Genomic DNA, 21,893 nt, shown 5'->3' with positions numbered 1-21,893 from the left:
TGGCTTTAGAAGCTTCTGATAGGCTAATTGACATCATTAGAGTCAATTAGAGGTGTACCTGTGGATGTATTTCAAGGCCTACATTCAAACTCAGTTCCTCTTTGCCTGACATCATGGGAAAATCAAAAGAAATCAGCCAAGACCTCAGAAAAACATTGTAGACCTCCACAAGTCTGGTTCATCCTTGGGAGCAATTTACAAATGCCTGAAGGTACCACGTTCATCTGTACAAACAGTACGCAAATATAAACACCATGGGACCACGCAGCCGTCATACCGCTCAGGAAGGAGACGCGTTCTGTCTCATAGAAATGAACGTACTTTGGTGCAAAAACTGCAAATCAATCCCAGAACAGCAGCATAGGACCTTGTGAAGATGCTGGAAGAAACGGGTACAAAAGTTTCTATATCCACAGTAAAATAAGTCCTATATCGACATAACCTGAAAGGCCGCTCAGCAAGGAAGAAGCCACTGCTCCAAAACCGCCATAAAAAAGCCAGAATACGGTTTACAACTGCACATGGAGACAAAGAGTGTACTTTTTGGAGTAATGTCCTCTGGTCTGATGAAACAAAAATAGAACTGTTTGGCCATGATGACCATCGTTATGTTTGGAAGAAAAAGGGGGAGGCTTGTAAGCCGAAGAACACCATCCCAACCGTGAAGCACGGGGGGTGGCAGCATCATGTTGTGGGGGTGCTTTGCTGCAGGAGGGACTGGTGCACTTCACAAAATAGATGGCATCATGGAGGGAGGAAAATTATGCGGATATATTGAAGCAACATCTCAAGACATCATTCAGGAAGTTAAAGCTTGGTCGCAAATGGGTCTTCCAAATGGACAACGACCCCAAGCATACTTCCAAAGTTGTGTTAAAATGGCTTAAGGACAACAAAGTCAAGGTATTGGAGTGGCCATCACAAAGCCCTGACCTCAATCCTATAGAAAATTTGTGGGCAGAACTGAAAAAGCGTGTGCGAGCAAGGAGGCCAACAAACCTGACTCAGTTACACCAGCTCTGTCAGGAGGAATGGGCCAAAATTCACCCAACTTATTGTGGGAAGCTTGTGGAAGGCTACCGGAAACGTTTGCCCCAAGTTAAACAATTTAAAAGGCAATGCTAACAAATACTAATTGAGTGTATGTAAACTTCTGACCCACTGGGAATGTGATGAAAGAAATAAAAGATGAATAAATCTCTACAATCATTCTAACATTTCACATTCTTAAAACAAAGTGGTGATCCTAACTGACCTAAAACAGGACATTTTTACTCAGATTAAATGTCAGGAATTGTGAAAAACTGAGTTGAAATGTATTTGGCTAAGGTGTATGTAAACTTCCGACTTCAACCGTATATGCTCAGTCACACAATCCATTGGTTGGAAGTAAGGAACACACCTTCAATTCACAAAACAACACACAAACACCAAAAGACTGACACAAACCAGCTCCCTTTCCCAGGCCAAAATAACAGAGTGACAGCTTGGGTAACTCGGATGGCCTCCATCCAGCACCCCAGAGCTACAATCTGCCTTAGCGGGTCGTCTGTGTCTTTGAACGATATGATTGAAAAAATAAATAAATAGGCCACCTCAGCAATTCTCTTGTGATGCATATCCAGAATGCATTTTCAATTTCACTGCTCCACTGGTTTGAGACGGTAAAAGAACAGCTCAGCATCAACAGCTAAGTCAATACAGACTTTCTTGGACTGTCACAATGCAAATGCCATTAGAGGCTACAACAGTGCAAATCTCTCGTTGACAGACTACGTAGACAAAGTGGTACGCAAATTTCTGACCAAATTACGGAAGATTTTTGTTCTGGGTTAACGGAGATTGAAAGAAAAATAGAGTAGTCTACATTGGCCTATATACAGTACCAGTCAAAAGTGAGGACACACCTACGCAGTTTAAAACATTTTTACTATTTTCTACATTGTAGAATAATAGTGAAGACATCAAAACTATGAAATAACACATGGAATCATGTAATAAGCAAAAACATTATAATAATAATAAAAAATATAATGTAAATTTGAGGTTCTTCAAAGTAGACACCCTTTGCCTTGATGACAGCTTTGCACAATCTTGGCATTCTCTCACCCAGCTTCCAGTCACCTGGAATGCATGTCAATTAACAGGTGTGCCTTGTTAAAAGTTAATTTGTGGAATTTCTTTCCTTCTTAATGCTTTTGAGCCAATCAGTTGTGTTGTGACAAGGTAGAGGTGGCAAACAGATGATAGCTCTATTTGGTAAAAGACCAAGTCCATATTATGGCAAGAACTGATCAAATAAGCAAGGAGAAATTACAGTCCATCATTACTTTAAGACATGAAGGTCAGTCAATCCGGAAAATTTGAAGAACTTTAAAAGTTTCTTCAAGTGCAGTCACAAAAACCATCAAGCGCTATGATAAAACTGGCTAAGTTCATTACAGTTACCAGCCTCAGAAATTGCAGCCCAAATAAATGCTTCACAGAGCTCAAGTAACAGACACATCTCAACATCAACTGTTCAGAGGAGACTGTGTGGGTCAGGCCTTCATGGTCGAATTGAAGCAAAGAAAGCACTAATAAAAGACACCAATAATAAGAAAAGACTTGCTTGGTCTAAGAAACACAAGCAATGGACTTTAGACCGGTGGAAGTCTGTCCTTTGGTCTGATGAGTCCAAATTTGAGATATTTGGTTCCAACCACGCTGACGTGGTTGACGTGTGGTTCCCACCATGAAGCATAGAGGAGGTTTGATGGTGTGTGGGGGGGGGGGGGGGGGATTTACTGGTGACACTGTCTGATTCATTTAGAATTCAAGGCACACTTAACCAACATGGCTACCACAGCATTCTGCAGCGATACACCTTCCCATATGGTTTGTGGAAATATCATTTCTTTTTCAACAGGACAATGACCCCAAACACACTTCCAGGCTGTGTAAAGGCTATTTGACCAAGAAGGAAAGTGATGGAGTGCTGCATCAGATGACATGGCCTCCACAATCACCCGACCTCAACCCAATTGAGATCGTTTGGGATAAATTGGATCGCATGAGTTGGACCGCAGAGTGAAGGAAAAGCAGCCAACAAGTGCTCAGCATATGTGGGAACTCCTTCAAGACTGATGGAAAGCATTCCTCATGAAGCTGGTTGAGAGAATGTCAAGTGTGCAAAGCTGTCATCAAGGAAAAGGGTGGCTACTTTGAAGAATGTATAATATAAAAATATATTTACATTTATTTAACACTTAGTTACTACATGATTCCATATGTGGAATTTCATAGTTTTGATGTCTTCACTAATATTCTACAATGTAGAAAATAGTAAAAATAAAGAAAGCCCTTGAATGAGTAGGTGTCAGAACTTTTGACTGGTATTGTATTTCAATCATATTGGAATCAATTTCATGTTCAATTGAGTACTATTTAGCTAGGCTGCTACCCGAAATTTGTCTCAATTTCATGATGTGTAGGCCTAATGATGTGTGCAATGATGTGCCAAGTAATTGATTTAGTGCATAGCCTAAGCATTATAACAAGCTGCCTCAATATTTACAACCATAGGTGTTAATTTCCCTCTAGGAGCTGATCCGTTATCAGGCTCTAACATTAAGGTAAGATTTTAAATGGAAAATGCTGATCCGAGAGTAGCGCTGCCTTTCGATCTTATCAGTATCGACACATGCTCTAGCGACACACTTATTGAAAGTTCTCCCTACGTGTTGTTTTGTAAAATGCATGCGTCGTTAAAACACTTGTAAAAAGTTCCATCGCTATTGAGAAACTGGGCCCTGGCTATTAATTCATAGACGTGGATATTTGCATTTATGCAAAACATATGGATTCTCCCTTTAAAGAGTGGAGGGGGTGAATATCAACAGCTGCTTTACATTAAGCACATAGAAGTTGTGACTCTCAAAGTCCTGAATAAATTGTCAGAGTGAGCATTTAGAAAGAAATCCCCCCAGATGCACCTTTTTAACTTGTTGATGGCTACCGGACCGGCCTTGATTTCAATGTCCACGGATGGGAATCCCTAAAAAAAAACACTACTTCTATGCAAGTGACTTCTTGTAGCAGGTTAGGAGAGTATCTATGCTTATCCTAACCCTTTTCCTAAACTTAACCAAATTCTTCTGACATGCTGCGTAATATCTCCTAACCCGCTACGAAAAGGTCATAGCTGCATTGAAGTGGCATGTTTTTAGGGAATCTCATAAGATTGAATCATACTACACTGGCTCCGACGCTCGTCTTATGTGGCAGGGCTTGCAAACTATTACAGACTACAAAAGGGAAGCACAGCCGCGAGCTGCCCAGTGACACGAGCCTACCAGACGAGCTAAATCACATCTATGCTCACTTCGAGACAAGCAACATTGAGGCATGCATGAGAGCGTCAGCTGTTCCGGATGACTGTGTGATCAAGCTCTCCCGTAGCCGACGTGAGTAAGACCTTTAAAAACAGGTCAACATACACAAGACTGCGGGGCCAGATGGATTACCAGGACGTGTGCTCCGGGCATGTGCTGACCAACTGGCAGGTGTCTTCACTGACATTTTCAACACGTCCCTAATTGAGTCTGTAATACCACCATGTTTCAAGCAGACTACCATAGTCCCTGTGCCCAAGAACACAAAGGCAAACTGCCTAAATGACTACAGAAACGTAGCACTCACGTCCGTAGCCATGAAGTGCTTTGAAAGGTTGGTAATGGCTCACATCAACACCATTATCCCAGAAACCCTAGACCCACAGATGATGCAATCTCTATTGCACTTCACACTGCCCTTTCCCACCTGGACAAAAGGAACACTTATGTGAGAATGCTATTCATTGACTACAGCTCAGCGTTCAACACCATAGTACCCTCAAAGCTCATCACTAAGCTAAGGATCCTGGGACTAAACACCTCCCTCTGCAACTGGATCCTGGAATTCCTGACGGGCCGCCCACCAGGTGGTGAAGGTAGGTAGCAACACATCTGCCACGCTGATCCTCAACACTGGAGCTCCCCAGGGGTGCGTGCTCAGTCCCCTCCTGTACTCCCTGTTGACCCACGACTGCATGGCCAGGCACGACTCCAACACCACCATTAAGTTTGCAGACGACACAACAGTGGTAGGCCTGATCACCGACAACGACGAGACAGCCTATAGGGAGGAGGTCAGAGACCTGGCCGTGTGGTGCCACAATAACAACCTATCCCTCAACGTAACCAAGACTAAGGAGATGATTGTGGACTACAGGAAAAGGAGGACCGAGCACGCCCCCATTCTCATCAACGCGGCTGTAGTGGAGCAGGTTGAGAGCTTCAAGTTCCTCGGTGTCCACATCAACAACAAACTATAATGGTCCAAACACACCAAGACAGTTGTGAAGAGTGCACGGCAAAGTCTATTCCCCCTCAGGAAACGAAAAAGATTTGGCATGGGTCCTGAGATCCTCAAAAGGTTCTACAGCTGCAACATCGAGAGCATCCTGACTTGTTGCGTCACTGCCTGGTACGGCAATTGCTCGGCCTCTGACCGCAAGGCACTACAGAGGTTAGTGCGTACGGCTCAGTACATCACCGGGGCTAAGCTGTCTGCCATCCAGGACCTCTAAACCAGGCAGTGTCAGAGGAAGGCCCTAAAAATGTTCAAAGACCCCAGCCACCCCAGTCACAGACTGTTCTCTCTACTACCGCATGGCAAGCGGTACCGGAGTGCCAAGTCTAGGACAAAAAGGCTTCTCAACAGTTTTTACCCCCAAGCCATAAGACTCATGAACAGGTAATCAAATGGCTACCCGGACTATTTGCATTGTGTTGTGCATTTGTTTTCGAAATGATAGGTCAATAATATGGTCAAATCCGGAAACTAAGGCTCGTATTTCTGTGTGTTATTATATTAAAATTAAGTCTATGATTTGATAAAGCAGTCTGACTGAGCGGTGGTAGGCAGCAACAGGCTCGTAAGCATTCATTCAAACAGCACTTTCCTGCATTTGCCAGCAGCTCTTTGCTGTGCTTCAAGCATTGCACCGTTTATGACTTCAAGCCTATCAACTCCCGAGATTAGGCTGACAATACTAAAGTACCTATTAGAACATCCAATAGTCAAAGGTATATGAAATACAAATGGTATAGAAAGAAATAGTCTTATAATAACTACAATCTAAAACTTATTACCTGGGAATATTAAAGACTCATGTTAAAAGGAACCACCAGCTTTCATATGTTCTGAGTAAGGAACTTAAACGTTAACTTTTTAACATGGCACATATTGCACTTTTACTTTCTTCTCCAACACTTTGTTTTTGCATTATTTATTTGAGACTAAATACAACGTTTCATTATTTATTTGAGACTAAATAGATTTTATTGATGTATTATAGTAAGTTAAAATAAGTGTTCATTCAGTATTGTTGTAATTGTCATTATTAGAAATATATATAAATAAAAAAATACATTTCATTTGTATTTAAAAAATAAATAAAATAAAAAATTCGGCCAATTAATAGGCATCGGCTTTTTTTGGTCCTCCAATAATCGGTATCGGTGTTGAAAAATCATAGTCGGTCGACCTCTACCCCCAACCCCTCTTACACTGCTGCTACTCTGTTTATCATATATGCATAGTCACTTTAACTATACATTCATGTACATACTACCTCAAATCAGCCTGACTAACCGGTGTATGTATGTAGCCTCACTACGTTTATAGCCTCGCTACTGTATATAGCCTGTTTAATTTCTTTAAATTACCTATTGTTCACCTAACACCTTTTTTGCACTATTGGTAAGTAAGCATTTCACTGTAAGGTCTACACCTGTTGTATTCGGCGCACGTGACAAATAAACTTTGATTTGATTTGACAATATCCGCAACCACTGCCCTGGGGCATTGGGATATTTTTTTTAGACCAGAGGAAAGAGCGCTTCCTACTGGCCCTCCAACATCACTTCCAGTAGCATCTGGTCTCTTATCCAGGGACCAACCCATACTTTGCTTCAGAGGAAAGCCAGCAGTGGGATGCAGGCTGGTATGCAGCTGGCTTGTTTGGTTTAGATTTGTTCCGGTCCCCGTTCCATGTAATCCATCTATTCCAGAGCTAGCACACCTGATTTAACTTGTCAACTCATCCTCAAGTTCTTGAATCTCAACAACCTATTATAAAGATGAATGCACTAACTGTAAGTTGCTCTGGAAAATACATGTTCTGTATTTAATACATTTGCAAAAATTTCTAAAAACATGTTTTCACTTTGTCATTATGGGGTATTGTGTGTAGATTTGTGAGGGAAAAAATCTATTTAACCCATCTTGAATTTAGCCTGTAAAAAAACAAAATGTGGAATAAGTAAACGGATATGAATGCTTCTGAAGGCACTGTAGATATGTAGGGAGATTAATTTAACATTGACCAGCACGACTGTAATTAACAGTATTGTACTTTTCATGTAGCCTACTTTTGTCCAGCTAATAGCCTAACCACCGATCATGCAACATTACAGGCTGATCCTGTTGTGAAATTTAAATTGTAGTTTATTTTGCTAGAGGTAAGCTATTTCACAGGAGTCTTCACCCAATGTAGGCCATCCTGCCTTTCCCTCCATATTCAGCCTTCATTGATTTAATTTGGCCTTAGCGTATAGCCTAGCCTAAGCCCCTATAAAATGTGTTTACTCTGATGAATCAGGATCAGTCAAGATTTACTCTTTATCTTGTGTTTATTTAGAGCGTGTCTGCTAGATTTGACTCAAGCCCATGAACAACATCAGTATTATGCTAACGAACGCTTCAAATAGGCCGTCACTTTGACATGCTTGGCTTTGTGCAAGACACTGTAATAAATAGCTTTTCTCTTAAACAAGCTTATTATGTTACTGTCAAATAATGAGTTGACAACTTTATTTTAATGGATTTACAGTATAAAAATAACCCTAAAGCGTCAATATTGAGGTGAAAGACAGGCAGAAGCTTAGAGCCCGAGGCACCAAACCCCAATACTGATGAATAGATAAATATAAGAGCGATATCCAGGTCTAAACATCTGAATGAAGGGAATCCTGTATGAACTGAAGCTTGAGGCAGAGAAAACAAAACATCAAGCAAGCGTCAATACTACCCCAATCAAAATGGCTGGAGGCCGCTGCTGACATAACACCAACGACTAGGTCAAACTGTGATATCAACAGAGCTTGAGAAGATGGGGAAGCAGGAAAAGGGTTGGTTCTAGAAGTAGACATGTCTGTGTGAAAGATGGTTCCATCTCAGAGAGGATATAGGGGAAAGCCAGATGGATGAGGGTGAGGCCTTGAAGAAGCCCCAGGAGCCAGGAGGACTGAGCCAGAAATAGACAGACACACACAGTAGGCTTGGGCGTTATCCAGATTTTCATACCGTCCTTCTCTCATATCAGGATTTACGGTATGACAATCAAAGCACACAAGGTGGCGCCATAAACGCAAGAACAGCTCATTGGGCCTCTATTACCAGAATGCTAACAAGATTAGCACAAACTAATAGTGATATCACAGACTCTGTTAGCTAAATGCAAAAAATGTGTTTACAGACAGATTATTTCACAATACCAGTGGGTTAGAAATGTACATACACTAAGTTGACTGTGCCTTTAAATGGCTTGGAAAATTCCAGAAAATTATGTAATGTCTTTAGAAGCTTCTGATAGGCTAATTGACATAATTTGAGTCAATTGGAGGTGGACCTGTGGATGTATTTCAAGGCTTACCTTCAAATTAAGTTCCTCTTTGCTTGACATAATGGGAAAATCAAAAGAAAATCAGCCAAGACGTCAGAAAAAAACATTGTAGACCTCCGCAAGTCTGGCTCATCCGTGGGAGCAATTTACAAACGCCTGAAGGTACCACGTTCATCTGTAAAAACAATAGTACGCAAGTATAAACACCATGGGACCACGCAGCCGTCATACCACTCAGGAAGGAGACGCGTTCTGTCTCCTAGAGATGAACATTCTTTGGTGCGAAAAGTGCAAATCAATCACAGAACAACAGCAAAGGACATTGTGAAGATGCTGGAGGAAAACGGTACAAAAGTATCTATATCCACAGTAAAACGAGTCCTATATTGACATAAAATGAAAGGCTGCTCAGCAAGGAAGAAGCCACTGCTCCAAAACCACCATAAAAAAGGCAGAATACGGTTTGCAACTGCACATGGGGACAAAGAGTGTACTTTTTGGAGAATGTCGTCTGGTCTGATGAAACAAAAATAGAACTGTTTGGCCATGATGACAATCGTTATGTTTGGAGGAAAAAGGGGGTGGCTTGCAAGCCGAAGAACACCATCCCAACCGTGAAGCACGGGGGGTGGCAGCACCATGTTGTGGGGGTGCTTTGCTGCAGGAGGGACTGGTGCACTTCACAAAATAGATGGCATCATGGAGGGAGGAAAATTATGTGGATATATTGAAGCAACATCTCAAGACATCAGTCAGGAAGTTAAGCTTGGTCGCAAATGGGTCTTCCAAATGGACAATGACCCCAAGCATACTTCCAAAGTTGTGGCAAAATGGCTTAAGGACAACAAAGTCAAGGTATTAGAGTGGCCATCACAAAGCCCTGACCTCAATCCTATAGAAAATTTGTGGGCAGAACTGAAAAAGCGTGTGCGAGCAAGGAGGCCAACAAACCTGACTCAGTTACACCAGCTCTGTCAGGAGGAATGGGCCAAAATTCACCCAACTTATTGTGGGAAGCTTGTGGAAGGCTACCCAAAACATTTGACCAATTTAAAAGGCAATGCTACCAAATACTAATTGAGTGTATGTAAACTTCTGACCCACTGGGAGTATGATGAGAAAAATACAAGCTGAAATAAATCACTCTACTATTATTCTGACATTTCACATTCTTAAAATAAAATAGTGATCCTAACTGATCTAAATCAAGGAATATTTACTAGGATTAAATGTCAGAATTTGGGAAAAACTGAGTTTAAATGTATCTGGCTAAGGTGTATGTAAACTTCCGACTTCAACTGTAGGTATTTGTAGTTGTCCACATATTCTAAGTCAGAACCATCCAGAGTAGTGATGCTAGTCGGGCGGGCGGGTGCAGGCAGCGATCGGTTGAAGAGCATGCATTTAGTTTTACTAGCATTTAAGAGCAGTTGGAGGCCACGGAAGGAGTGTTGTATGGCATTGAAGCTCGTTTGGAGGTTAGTTAACACAGTGTCTAAAGAAGAGCCATATGTATACAGAATGGTGTCGTCTGCGTAGAGGTGGATCAGAGAATCACCAGCAGCAAGAGCGACATCATTGATATATGCAGAGAAAAGAGTCAGACGGAGAATTGAACCCTGTGGCAACCCCATAGAGACTTACAGAGGTCCGGACAACAGGCCCTCCAATTTGACACACTGAACTCTATCAGAGAAGTAGTTGGTGAACCAGGCGAGGCAGTCATTTGAGAAACCAAGGCTTTGAGTCTCCCGATAAGAATACGGTGATTGACAGCGTCGAAAGCCTTGGCCAGGTTGATGAAGACTGCTGCACAGTACTGTCTTTTATCAATGGTGGTTATGATATTGTTTAGGACCTTGAGCGTGGCTGAGGTGCACCCCTGACCAGCTCGGAAACCAGATTGCATAGTGGAGAAGGTACGGTGGGATTGAAAATGGTCGGTGATCTGTTTGTTTAACTTGGTTTCGAAGACTTTAGAAAGGCAGTGTATGATGGATATAGGTCTGTAACAGTTTGGGTCTAGAGTGTCTCCCCCTTTGAAGAGGGGGATGACCACGGCAGCTTTTCAATATTTAGGGATCTCAGACGATACGAAAGAGAGGTTGAACAAGATAGTAATAGGGGTTGCAACAATTCTGGCAGATCATTTTAGAAAGAGAGGGTGCAGATTGTCTAACCCAGCTGATTTGTAGGGGTCCAGATTTTGCAGCTCTTTCAGAAAAGCAGCTATCTGGATTTGGGTGAAGGAGAAGCGGGGGGGGCTTGGGCAAGTAGCTGCGGGGGTGCAGAGCTGTTGGCCGCGGTAGGGGTAGCCAAGTGGAAAACATGGCCAGCCGTAGAAGAAATGCTTATTGAAATTCTCAATTATCGTAGATGTATCGGTGGTGACAGTGTTTCCTAACCTCAGTGCAGTGGGCTGCTGGAAGAGGAGGTAATCTTATTCACCATGAACTTTACAGTGTCCCAAAACTTTTTTGAATTAGTGCTACAGGATGCAAATTTGTTTGAAAAAGCTAGCCTTTGCTTTCCTAACTGACTGTGTATATTAGTTCCTGACTTCCCTGAAAAGTTTCATATCGCGGGGGCTATGCTGGTCAAGGGCAGTCAAATCTGGAGTGAACCAAGGGCTATATCTGTTCTTAGTTCTACATTTTTTTGTACATTTTTTAAAGAACAACCATTTAGGGTTGTAGCTGGTAGATTCCTTGATAATTTGTGTGAGATTGAGGGCATCTAGTTTAGATTGTAGGATGGCCGGGGTGTTAAGCATATCCCAGTTTAGGTCACCTAACAGAATGAACTCTGAAGATAGATGGGGGGCAATCAATTCACATATGGTGTCCAGGGCACAGCTGGGGGATGAGGGGGGGTCTATAACAAGCGGCAACAGTGAGAGACTTATTTCTGGAAAGGTGGCTTTTTAAAAGTAGAAGCTCAAACTGTTTGGGCACAGACCTGGATAGCATGACAGATCTCTGCAGGCTCTCTCTGCAGTAGATTGCAACTCCGCCCCCTTGGGCAGTTCTATCTTGATGGGAAACTAATTGCAAAGGCAGGCAAATCCAGTTCAGAAAGTTAAACAAGCATAGCGAGTAGCTACCGAATGTCATTTTCGGTGAGTGTGGACATATACAAGCGAAAGTGAACGAGAGAAATTGGGCAAATCAACTAAGTTGACGCATGCTTTTCTGAAGGAAGAGCAGAATGTGTACATGGAGGAGAGAAGTACAGAGAAGGGGGGACAAAACGCTAGTAGGAAACAAAAGGAAAAGATGACAACTCATCCAGAGCCCTGACTTCAGTCAGAAAGCCATTAGAAGAAATCTGATGGCAAACATTTAGTAGTAACATCATCCCCTCATGTGCACCGCACAACAGAGACTAACCGATAGATATAGAACACTATGGGCTCACCATCTCACTTTCTCCCGTTGTGCTATTTACAAACAAACACGTGACTGGCTCAACTGTTCTGGGGAACTATGGAAACTGCATAATTTAAAATAAATGTGACAGGTGAAATGAAGAACGCAATCTGCTTTATCTCCTAAGTTCACTGCAGGTAATAACTTAAAAGTAGCTACAAATATTCACATTTATAGAAAAACGTCAAAGAAATAGTTGACGATATTGAAGGTATTGAAAAACCCTCCCGTGGCTTTTTCCAAATACCCCACCCGGTATACCGCCCACGCCTAACGCACAGCCAGACAGACAGACCACAGACACAGCCAAGAACTATCAGCACCCTTAGCTACTGTATTCTATTCAGCGTCAATACCACATACAACCAAGACAATAGTAACCTGACTGTATGTGTAGCCTAAGACTACATAATCTATCCTAATTCTGCTAGAACCATGGACAGAGTAACAACGAAGGCTAAACTAAGCCTGGGTTAAGTGTGTGCTGTAATGCTAAAGGCAGCGCTACCGTGTTTAAGCATCTTGGACAGTGACACACAACCTTGATGTAAGGTTAATCCAGGGATAACAAAAAACAAATCTATGAGGATTTAATTTTGACAACAACCAATCATATTCACAAAGAGTACTATTTGTCTGATCTAATGCAGGCCTTGTACATGGCCATTCTCTTGGGACCAATTTCCCATCAACAATATACACTGTAGGACAAGAGGGTACATGGCCTATAGAATGCAAAACAAACAATTGAGATCAATTTAAAGAACCTGCTCATATTACTGAAAGCATAGGCTTATGGAGCACAGCGGGCCTGACTACTAACCACTAGGAACATTGCGCTGGAGTCCACAATTCCCACTGCAGCCAGGCATGGAGAGGGAGTGCTCAACAGAGAAACAAACATTCACTGTTTAACATAACAATAGGAGGGAGAGAGGGGGGGCTGTGAGAAGTGCTACTGTATTGCATGCTGCAGTGTATTCTGCTGGAGAGCTGATGTGTTGTTAAAATGGATAGTTCACCTCCAGAACGTCAATGTCTACCTACAGTAAGAAAAGATTGTCTAAGTAATATCGTCATTTGGATGACTATCTGCTTTAACACCAATTCGGCCTAGATTCAGATTATACAGCGCATTCGGGAAAGTATTCAGACCTTCCCTTTTCCCACAATTTGTTACACTACAGCCTTATTCTAAAATTGATTAAAAGTTATCCTCATAAATGTACACTCAATACCCCATGACAAAGCAAAAACAGGTTTAGTTATTTTTGCAAATGTATTAAAAATGAAAAACAACGGTACCTTGTATTCAGACCCGTTGCTAGGAGACTCGAAATTGAGCTCAGGTGCATTCTGTTTCCATTGATCATCCTTGAGATGTTTCAACAACTTGATTGTAGTCCACCTGTGGTAAATTCAATTGATTGGACATGATTTGGAAAGGCACACATCTGTCTATATAAGGTGTCACAGTTGACAGTGCATGTCAGAGCAAAAACCAAGCCATGGCGTCGAAAGAATTGTTCGTAGAGCTCCGAGACAGGATTGTGTCGAGGCACAGATCTGGGGAAGGGTACCAAAAAATGTTTACAGCATTGAAGGTCCCCAAGAACACAGTGGCCTCCATCATTCTTAAGTGGAAGAAGTTTGGAACCACCAAGACTCTTCCTAGAGATGGCTGCCCAGCCAAACAGAGCAATCAGGGGAGAAGGGCCTTGGTCAGGGAGGTAAGCAAGAACCCAATGGTCTCTCTGACAGAGCTCCAGAGTTCCTCTGTGGAGATGGGAGAACCTTCCAGAAGGACAGCCATCTCTGCAGCACTCCACCAATCAGGATTTTATGGTAGAGTGGCCAGACGGAAGCCACTCAGTAAAAGGCACATGACAGTCCGCTTGGAGTTTGCCTAAACAAGATTCTCTGGTCTGTTGAAACAAAGATTGAAATCTTTGGTCTGAATGCCAAGCGTCAACGTCCGGAGGAAACCTGGCAACATCCCTACAGTGAAACATGGTGGTGGCAGCGTCATGCTGTGGGGATGTTTTTCAGCGGCAGGGACTGGGAGACTAGTCAGAAACGAGGAAAGGTGAACGAAGCAAAGTACAGAGAAATCCTTGATGAAAACCGTCTCCAGAGCGCTCAGGACCTCATCAGACTGGGGTGAAGGTTAATCTTCAAACAAGACAACGAATCTAAACACACAGCCAAGACAATGCAGGACTAGCTTCGGGACAAGTCTCTGAATGTCCTTGAATGGCCCAGCCAGAGCCCTGACTTGAACCCAATCAAACATTCCTGGAGAGACTTGAAAATAGCTGTGCAGCGACACTCCCCATCGAACCTGACAGAGCTTGAGAGGATCTGCAGAGAAGAATGGGAGAAACTTCCCAAATACAGGTGTGCCAAGCTTGTAGCATCATACCCAAGAAGACTTGAGGCTGTAATCGCTGCCAAAGGTCCTTCAACAAAGTACAGAATAAAGGGTCTGAATACTTATGTAAATGTGATATTTCCATTTTTATTTTATACATTTGTTAATTTATAAAAAAACATTTTTGCTTTGTCATTATGGGGTATTGTGCGTAGCTTGGTGGGGAAAAAACAATTTAATCAATTTTAGAATAAGGCTGTAACGTAATAACATTTGGAAAAAGTCAAGGGGTCTGAATACTTTCCCGAAGGCACTGTATCCCCAGAAAACACTTGAGGTGAAGGATCAATCAGTTTACTTTATGGAGGGAAGGGAAAAATACAGCTGAGGAGAACCTATTTTGTCAAATTCTCCAAAAGAGTTATAGGAGGCAGGTAAGTTGCCCAGAATAAAGATTGATAGTAAGAGGGTGTTGGGTCATAAATCACGGCTAAAGATCTTCGCGTTTGGCCGCTGGATGATCATCCACTTTATAGCACACAACCTCCTTTGTGCTTTCCTCCTTTCAGACTTGCTTCCTAGCTGCAGCTTTTCTCAATGCAAAGCCTAACATTAAAAACTAGTAGCTACTCTTCCTGAATTTATCAAACTCAGTTTATAATGTATACTGAACTAAAATATAAAAACTCAACATGCAACAATTAAAGACTTTACTGAGTTACAGTTCATATTATGAAATGTCCATAAATTCATTAGGCCCTAATCTATAGATTTCACATGACTGGGAATACAGATATGCATATGTTTGTCACAGATACCTTAAAAAAAAGTAGAGGTGTGGATCAGAAAACCAGTCAGTATTTGGTGTGACCACCATTTGCCTCATGCAGCTCAACCCACCTTCATCGCACAGAGTTGATTAGGCTGTTGATCTCGTCACGCTATCTCTGTGCATTCAAATGGATTTATGCCTGCCCATACCATATCCGCCACCATGAGTCACTCTGTTCACAGCGTTGACATCAGCAAACCGCTCGCCCATACAACGCCATACATACGGTCTGCCATCTGCCCGGCACAGTTGAAACTGGGATTCATCCGTAGAGGATAATTCGGCAGCGTTCCAGTGGCCCTCAAAAGGTGAACGTTTTGCCCACTAAAGTCGGTTAAGACACCAAACTGCAGTCAGGTCAAGAACTTGGTGAAGACGACGAGCACGCAGATGAGCTTCCCTGAGATAGTTTGACAGTTTGTGCATAAATTCTTCAATTGTGAAAACCCACAGTTTCATCAGCTGTCCAGGTGGCTGGTCTCAGACCATCACACAGTTGAAGAAGATGGATGTGGAGGTCCTGGATTGTGAGGCCGGTTGGACGCACTGCCAAATTCTCTAAAACGACATTGGAGGCGGATTATGGTAGCGAAATTAACATTAAAGTCTCTGGCAACAGCTCTGGAGGACATTCCTGCAGTCGGCATGCCAACTGCACACTGTCAAAACTTGAGACATCTGTGGCATTGTGTCGTGTGACAAAACTGCACATTTTAGAGTGGCCTTTTATTGTCCCCAGCACAATGTGCACATGTGTAATGATCATGCTGTTTAATCAGCTTCTTGATATGCCCACCTGTCAGGTGGATGGATTATCTTGGCAAAGGAGAAATTCTCACTAACAGGGATGTAAACAAATGTGTGCACAAAATTGAGAGAAATAAACATTGTGCATATGGAACATTTCTGGGATCTTTTATTTCAGCTCATGAAACATGGGACCAACACTTTACATGTTGCGCTTATAGTTTTGTTCAGTATAGAAATACATTTTTCATAGAAGCCATGTTGGCACCAAATGTTCCTTGACCTGAACACCTCAATTAGAATATAAAAAATGAGTTTCTCTAGGGCTGTGTGGGAACTTTCATTGCTCCCTGGTTGCCCCTTCAATCTCATCCAAACCACGACCCACTCTGGAGGTAGCCCTGGGCCAGACGAGTGAGTGAGTGAGTGAGAGAAAGAGAGCACCTAAGAGAGCTAAAGAGAGGAGGGGTGAAGTGTAATTCTGGTTTATTGGGTTATTTTATGGAGCCTTCTGCCTTTCTCTCCCCCGGGGTCTAGGTACTGTTGCTGACAGTGAGTAAACACACAACACCAACTCAGGAATTAAGTTAAGAACATAACTTATTTTAACTGCACAGGTGACTGACGATCCCTCTGGCTCTTTTACTGTGTCCCCTGATATTTCCCTCTCTTTTTGATTGATGTAACCCAACAAAATGTTGGCCTGAGGACCAGACTACAGTACCCAAGCCTCTCAGGAGCAGGAAAAGAGATATGATGTCAGGCCGGGTCTAAGTGTATTAGGGCAGGCTATCCACTCAAAGTACAAAACCTATTTGTCAATCCCCATAACAGCATCAAGGTTGAGAGGTAAGGACTCAACCTCTATGAATCTAATGCATGAGCTGCTGAGCATGACATTATCCCTGGTATCTCCTGTCACACTTGTGAATGATCTCAATTCAGTCCAGGGCTCCAGACTAGCTAGCAGCAGCCTGAAGGCCAAGTCATTAGACAGGCAGGTTTAAGGCTGTGGAGGCTTATGACTGGGTGACCGTGGCAAGAAGCATTGTGCTGGACAGAGAGGGCAAGAGGGAAATTCTAAAAGGCTTTAGGGGGGGGGGGGGGGGTCACAACACACAACACAGAATGGCTTGGGAAACCACTGGGTATTAATGAAAATAGCAAAGAGATGGAGACCAAATGGCCTACAGTCTCCTCTATTTTTGTCTTGTAAGTGAGTAGCCTTGGCTTGTGCGAGCCGGCACAACTTATAGGAGCAGGCACTCTCCTGTTTCTGTAGCTTGAGGCAGCTTGATGTACAAGTACACCGCCGAGTGCCAAGCATTGCCGCATTGGGTCCCAATTTTACAGTCTTTGGTATGACTCGGCAGGGGAACGAACTTCCAACCTTTCAATCTCAGGGCGGACACATAACCACAAGGCCACCGAGTTGTAGTCTTGCATGACAGAATTATTTGTCTCCAAGGCTAGGTCACATGACTACATGATGTGTTATGACCATTATGTCATAGATTTCAAGGCTGTGACGATACCAGTATCGCAATATTTTTTCCATGGCAAAAATGAAAACACGAAGCAGATCAATCTCTTTGGTCCTATAAAAACCTTCTGTATGTAAAATACTGTGTGCTATAGCTGGGAAAAAAAATAAATGTGACTCTGTATGAAACATAATGAACTTTGTTTCCAACATTAGGGCTGTTTTCTAAAAAGTAAAAGGAGCTGTGTGTTTTGTTTCCTTGCCACGATACTAACGAGTATAAAGGCTGAAAGGGCATTAAATGATTAGCCACAATACTGGCGGGAGCCGGCCGTTACAACAGTTTCTTGAGTCATAATTGTACCCCACTGCCAAAACAGATCCACACGGCCTCATTAGCAGTTAGATGCAATTACTTTTCCTAGGGGGAGCTGCAGTTCAATATGTCACAATTCAATCCATCACTGTATAAGGGCCATAGACCTCCTACACCAGCCGTGCTAATCGTCTAGATCGTCTCTAAAAGCCCTTTTCTCCAGACCACTCTTTCCTCCACAGGACCAGGGATTTGCTGCATTGGTGTGAGAAGTGGAATGGCACTACCATGATGCCATCTGTCATATTGGGAACGGCTAAAGGTAAAATGAAGACATCCCAAAAGGAGCCTGTGGTAACTGGAAGTTGTGCCATTAACACAGTGCACAAGTAAACAATGTTTCAGAAGCATGGACCATAGCACCATTAGCGCACGATAAAACAATGACAGCCAATCGCCAATTTCAGCACCAGAGCCTCTGAACAGTGCGACACCCAGGTCACAGCTCATAAATTACAAGATTCAGCACACTTGTCCATTGGCAAACCATCACACTGTTACCATGGTTACTCCATGAAAATCAGTCTAAACAAAGTCACTGTAAAAAAGATGCAAACGTCTCTAGCTACAAAGCAGAATGTTAAATAAAATGATATGTACACTTACTCTACAGCGTACACAATACTGTGGACACTGTTGGTCCTTTTGGTGGTAGGAGGTGGAGATTGTTCACCCAACTTTTTGCTACGCTAGTAAGTTCTGCCCGCTTGTATTTTCAATCTGTTGACAAATTGCATGTGATGCACAAAATATGTAAACAATAGCCAAATGTAGTCGACCTAAGCATGTTTCCTCGCAATCAGCTGTAAGTGTTTGCTGTTAGACTCGACCATATTGTGCAAGGGTTTGTCACCTGGGATTGGAATTGCATCTGTGTTGAAAATAAAAAAAGGAAATGCAAACGACATACAGACCAGCATACTGAAGGTCTGGTTGATAACACTACTCTGTGGATATTTTGTCTCACATTCATACCTGAAAAAAGACAAACCACACAGACAACCTGTCAAGTATATTTTATTTAGCATTCTGGCTTGTAGAGATCTTGAGAGGAAACTTTCCTTATCGAAACGCTCATTTCTGCCCTACATAATATTCTAAGCAATTCAACGTCGTTCGGGCTAATAATGTGTCAGAGTACTGTGGGCTCTGTGCAGGAATGGTCTGAGTGACTGTTATTACTGAGTCATATGGTGTTTACTGACTAATAGCAGTCACAATGGGGCACTTTGAGTTAGAGCTCTTCAGAATGTCAAAGATGCGCTTGTGGCATGCGCAAATGAATCATAACAGCTACGTTACAAGTTAGCCAGATACAGTAGCTACTTATGGCAAATAAATGTTAAACACAAGGGCTCTTACCTTTCCATTTTCGCCGAAAGGCTCGTTGCAGTCACTGTCCATTCCTGAATTGGAAGATGTGAAGACTCCTTGGTCCCAGTCGGGGTATGGGTTGATAAAAGATCTTTCCTCCATCTCCGCTTCCGTAGCCGACACTAATTTCAATCTTTTGGACATGTTGTCTCCCATTTTAACGGCAGCTCGTCAAGGCCAAAATGTATACGGACTCCCTGTTGGTAGACAGTAAAGCGCGTTTCAAAATGAGAAAATCAAATTTTCCAATAGATTTCGCTGGTGGACCGTGTCTCTGAATAAATCTGTCTAGTTTAATATTGGCCTCTGTAGTGAGATATAAGAGATAAGTATTCTCATATAAAAGAAATAGGCTACATTTGGAGTCCAGACACCTGTGGAAAATCGATGCTACTAAACTAATGGTGGCTATCCCTTATCGATTCACCTTGAATAGTTCGTTTATGATAAGGAATTTATTCTCAGAACTCAAATAACAATAAAACGCCGTTCCTGAATCAAAAAGTTAAGTTAATCTGAATCAGCGTAAGTTTATAGGTTTACTTTATATAAAACATATTCATTTACTATCAAATAATTTGCTAGACTTCTAAAATGCATTTATAAAACTGGCGTATGTATATTGGCTAATGACAAACAAACACGTAGATATGAAAGCCTGAATACATAGCCTAGGCCTACTTTAACAAATGCAACGTGATCACACGTGTGGTTACATATGACTTTATCCTAAATATAACAATGTCACTAGGTTTTGTATAACTGTCCGTTACTGCAGCAAAGTACATTCTCAATGGACAAAATCAAACCCACAATTCAACACAAATAGCCTATAATGAACATAAAAACGCGGCAGGCTCACCTATTTTTGATATCAAATAATGACCATGCAATTAATTTCGTTTGTCTTCGGCCGTTGCAAGCGCTTCATCGATGCAGGAGGATAGATGGACCACAGTCGTAGCAGCCTTCAAAGCATCCAGGATGATTTCAGCATTAACACATTAATGCAGTTTTGTGATTGGCTCTCCTCATCTAATTCAGTCCTGTAAAACGTTATCAATTCTCGGAAATTAAAGCAGTTATTGGATACAGATAAAAACATGTAAAATACTTTACTCTCAACGATATTAGTTCGCATCTTCTCTCGTCATCATGTTCGGGCTCCCGCTTTCGCAGTCGGTGAGAGTGGATTTTAAATTCAGAAATTCTACTGGTTGACGAGCTACGGGAGGCTACGGGAGACAGCCCACCAGTCCTGCAATAAGCAGCTGTCTCGCGCCGATCTGGACCAAATTTGAGTCCTAGCCTCTGAGGAAACAGATGGTGTTTCTGCTGTGTACTGATTTGCCGCACGCACACAGATTATACTACCACAAACAAATCTATAAACACCCCTGTGTGCCTCCATCCCTTCCCTCGCTCTCCCTTCCCCTTAATTAATGGCTTTACTTGTCCCCCACGATTAAATCGGGGAGGGGATTGTGGATATGTCTCTGTTCCTCCGTTTGTACGTTAGTCACAGGCGATATCTCTGACAGCACTGGGCCGATTTTTACGAAACGTGGTTGAATAATGCGTCTTACCATAGAGATCCGGCATTTACAAAATTACACTAATTTGCCCAGGGCGGGAGCTATAGCAATTAACTGACGTGTTAGTCACAAGCGATATCTCAATTGGTCCAAAGGGGGCGCTGCATCATTCGTGTGGGACGACATGTTTACTGTTGTTTTCATTGACTGACACGTGATTCTGCTGAACAATACAATCCTATTCTCTTCTGCATTTCTGAGACAAAATAAGTTACTTTGTTTAGTTTTATGTATTAGACAAAAAGGAGCATGCTCAACTTTCTTGTGGGCCAGGTGATTTCCACTGATGGATGCTTTGACAAACTATTATCTGGGAACAGTGGTGGAAAAAGTACCCAATTGTCATACTTGAGTAAAAGTAAAGATACAGTAATATAAAACGACTCAAGTAAAAGTGAAAGTCACCCAGTAAAATCCTACTTTAGTATAAGTCTTAAAGTCTTTGGTTTTAAATATACTATAGTATCAAAAGTAAATGTAATTGCTAAAATATACTTAAATACCAAAAGTAAAAGAATACAACATTTCAAATCACTTTATATTAAGCAAACCAGACAGCATGATTTTCTTGTTTTTTTTAAATTTACAGTTAGCCAAGGGCACACTCCAACACTCAGAATTAATTTACAAATGAAGCATTTGTGTTTAGTGAGTCCTCCAGATCAGACGCAGTAGGGATGACCAGAGATGTTCTCTTTAAGAGCGTGAATTGGACAATTGTCATGTCTAATTGTCTAAGCATTCAAAATGTAAGTACATTTGGGTGTCAGGGAAAATGTATGGAGTAGAAAGTACATTATTTTCTTTAGGAATGTAGTGAAATGAAAGTTCTCAAAAACATGAATAGTAAAGTACAGATACCACAAAAAATGACTTAAGTAGTACTTTAATGTATTTTTACTTAAGTAATTTACACCACTGTCTGGGAGTAATGCACCTCTTCTTTAGTTAGGAAGCCTATGTCATCACCAAAGCCATAG

The 21,893-nt window shown here is 42.1% G+C and overlaps 1 protein-coding gene across 1 annotated transcript in view; it reads right to left on the bottom strand.

The window, feature by feature from the left end:
- lancl2 (LanC lantibiotic synthetase component C-like 2 (bacterial)) overlaps positions 1 to 20,860 on the bottom strand; it is a 54,896-nt gene extending 34,036 nt beyond the window's left edge. Inside the window, exons 1-2 of the mRNA XM_055928801.1 lie at positions 20,181 to 20,860; positions 19,307 to 19,515 (exon numbers count right to left, since the gene is read on the bottom strand). Coding sequence (XP_055784776.1) covers positions 19,307 to 19,474 — 168 coding nt within the window. The 5' untranslated portion in view covers positions 19,475 to 19,515; positions 20,181 to 20,860. The remainder of the gene's footprint in view (positions 1 to 19,306; positions 19,516 to 20,180) is intronic.
- Positions 20,861 to 21,893: the final 1,033 nt, after the last annotated feature.

The sequence above is a fragment of the Salvelinus fontinalis genome, chromosome 7 (genome assembly GCF_029448725.1).
Source record: "Salvelinus fontinalis isolate EN_2023a chromosome 7, ASM2944872v1, whole genome shotgun sequence".
NCBI classification, from domain to species: domain Eukaryota; kingdom Metazoa; phylum Chordata; class Actinopteri; order Salmoniformes; family Salmonidae; genus Salvelinus; species Salvelinus fontinalis.
This window is presented reverse-complemented; position numbering and strand designations above follow the sequence as displayed.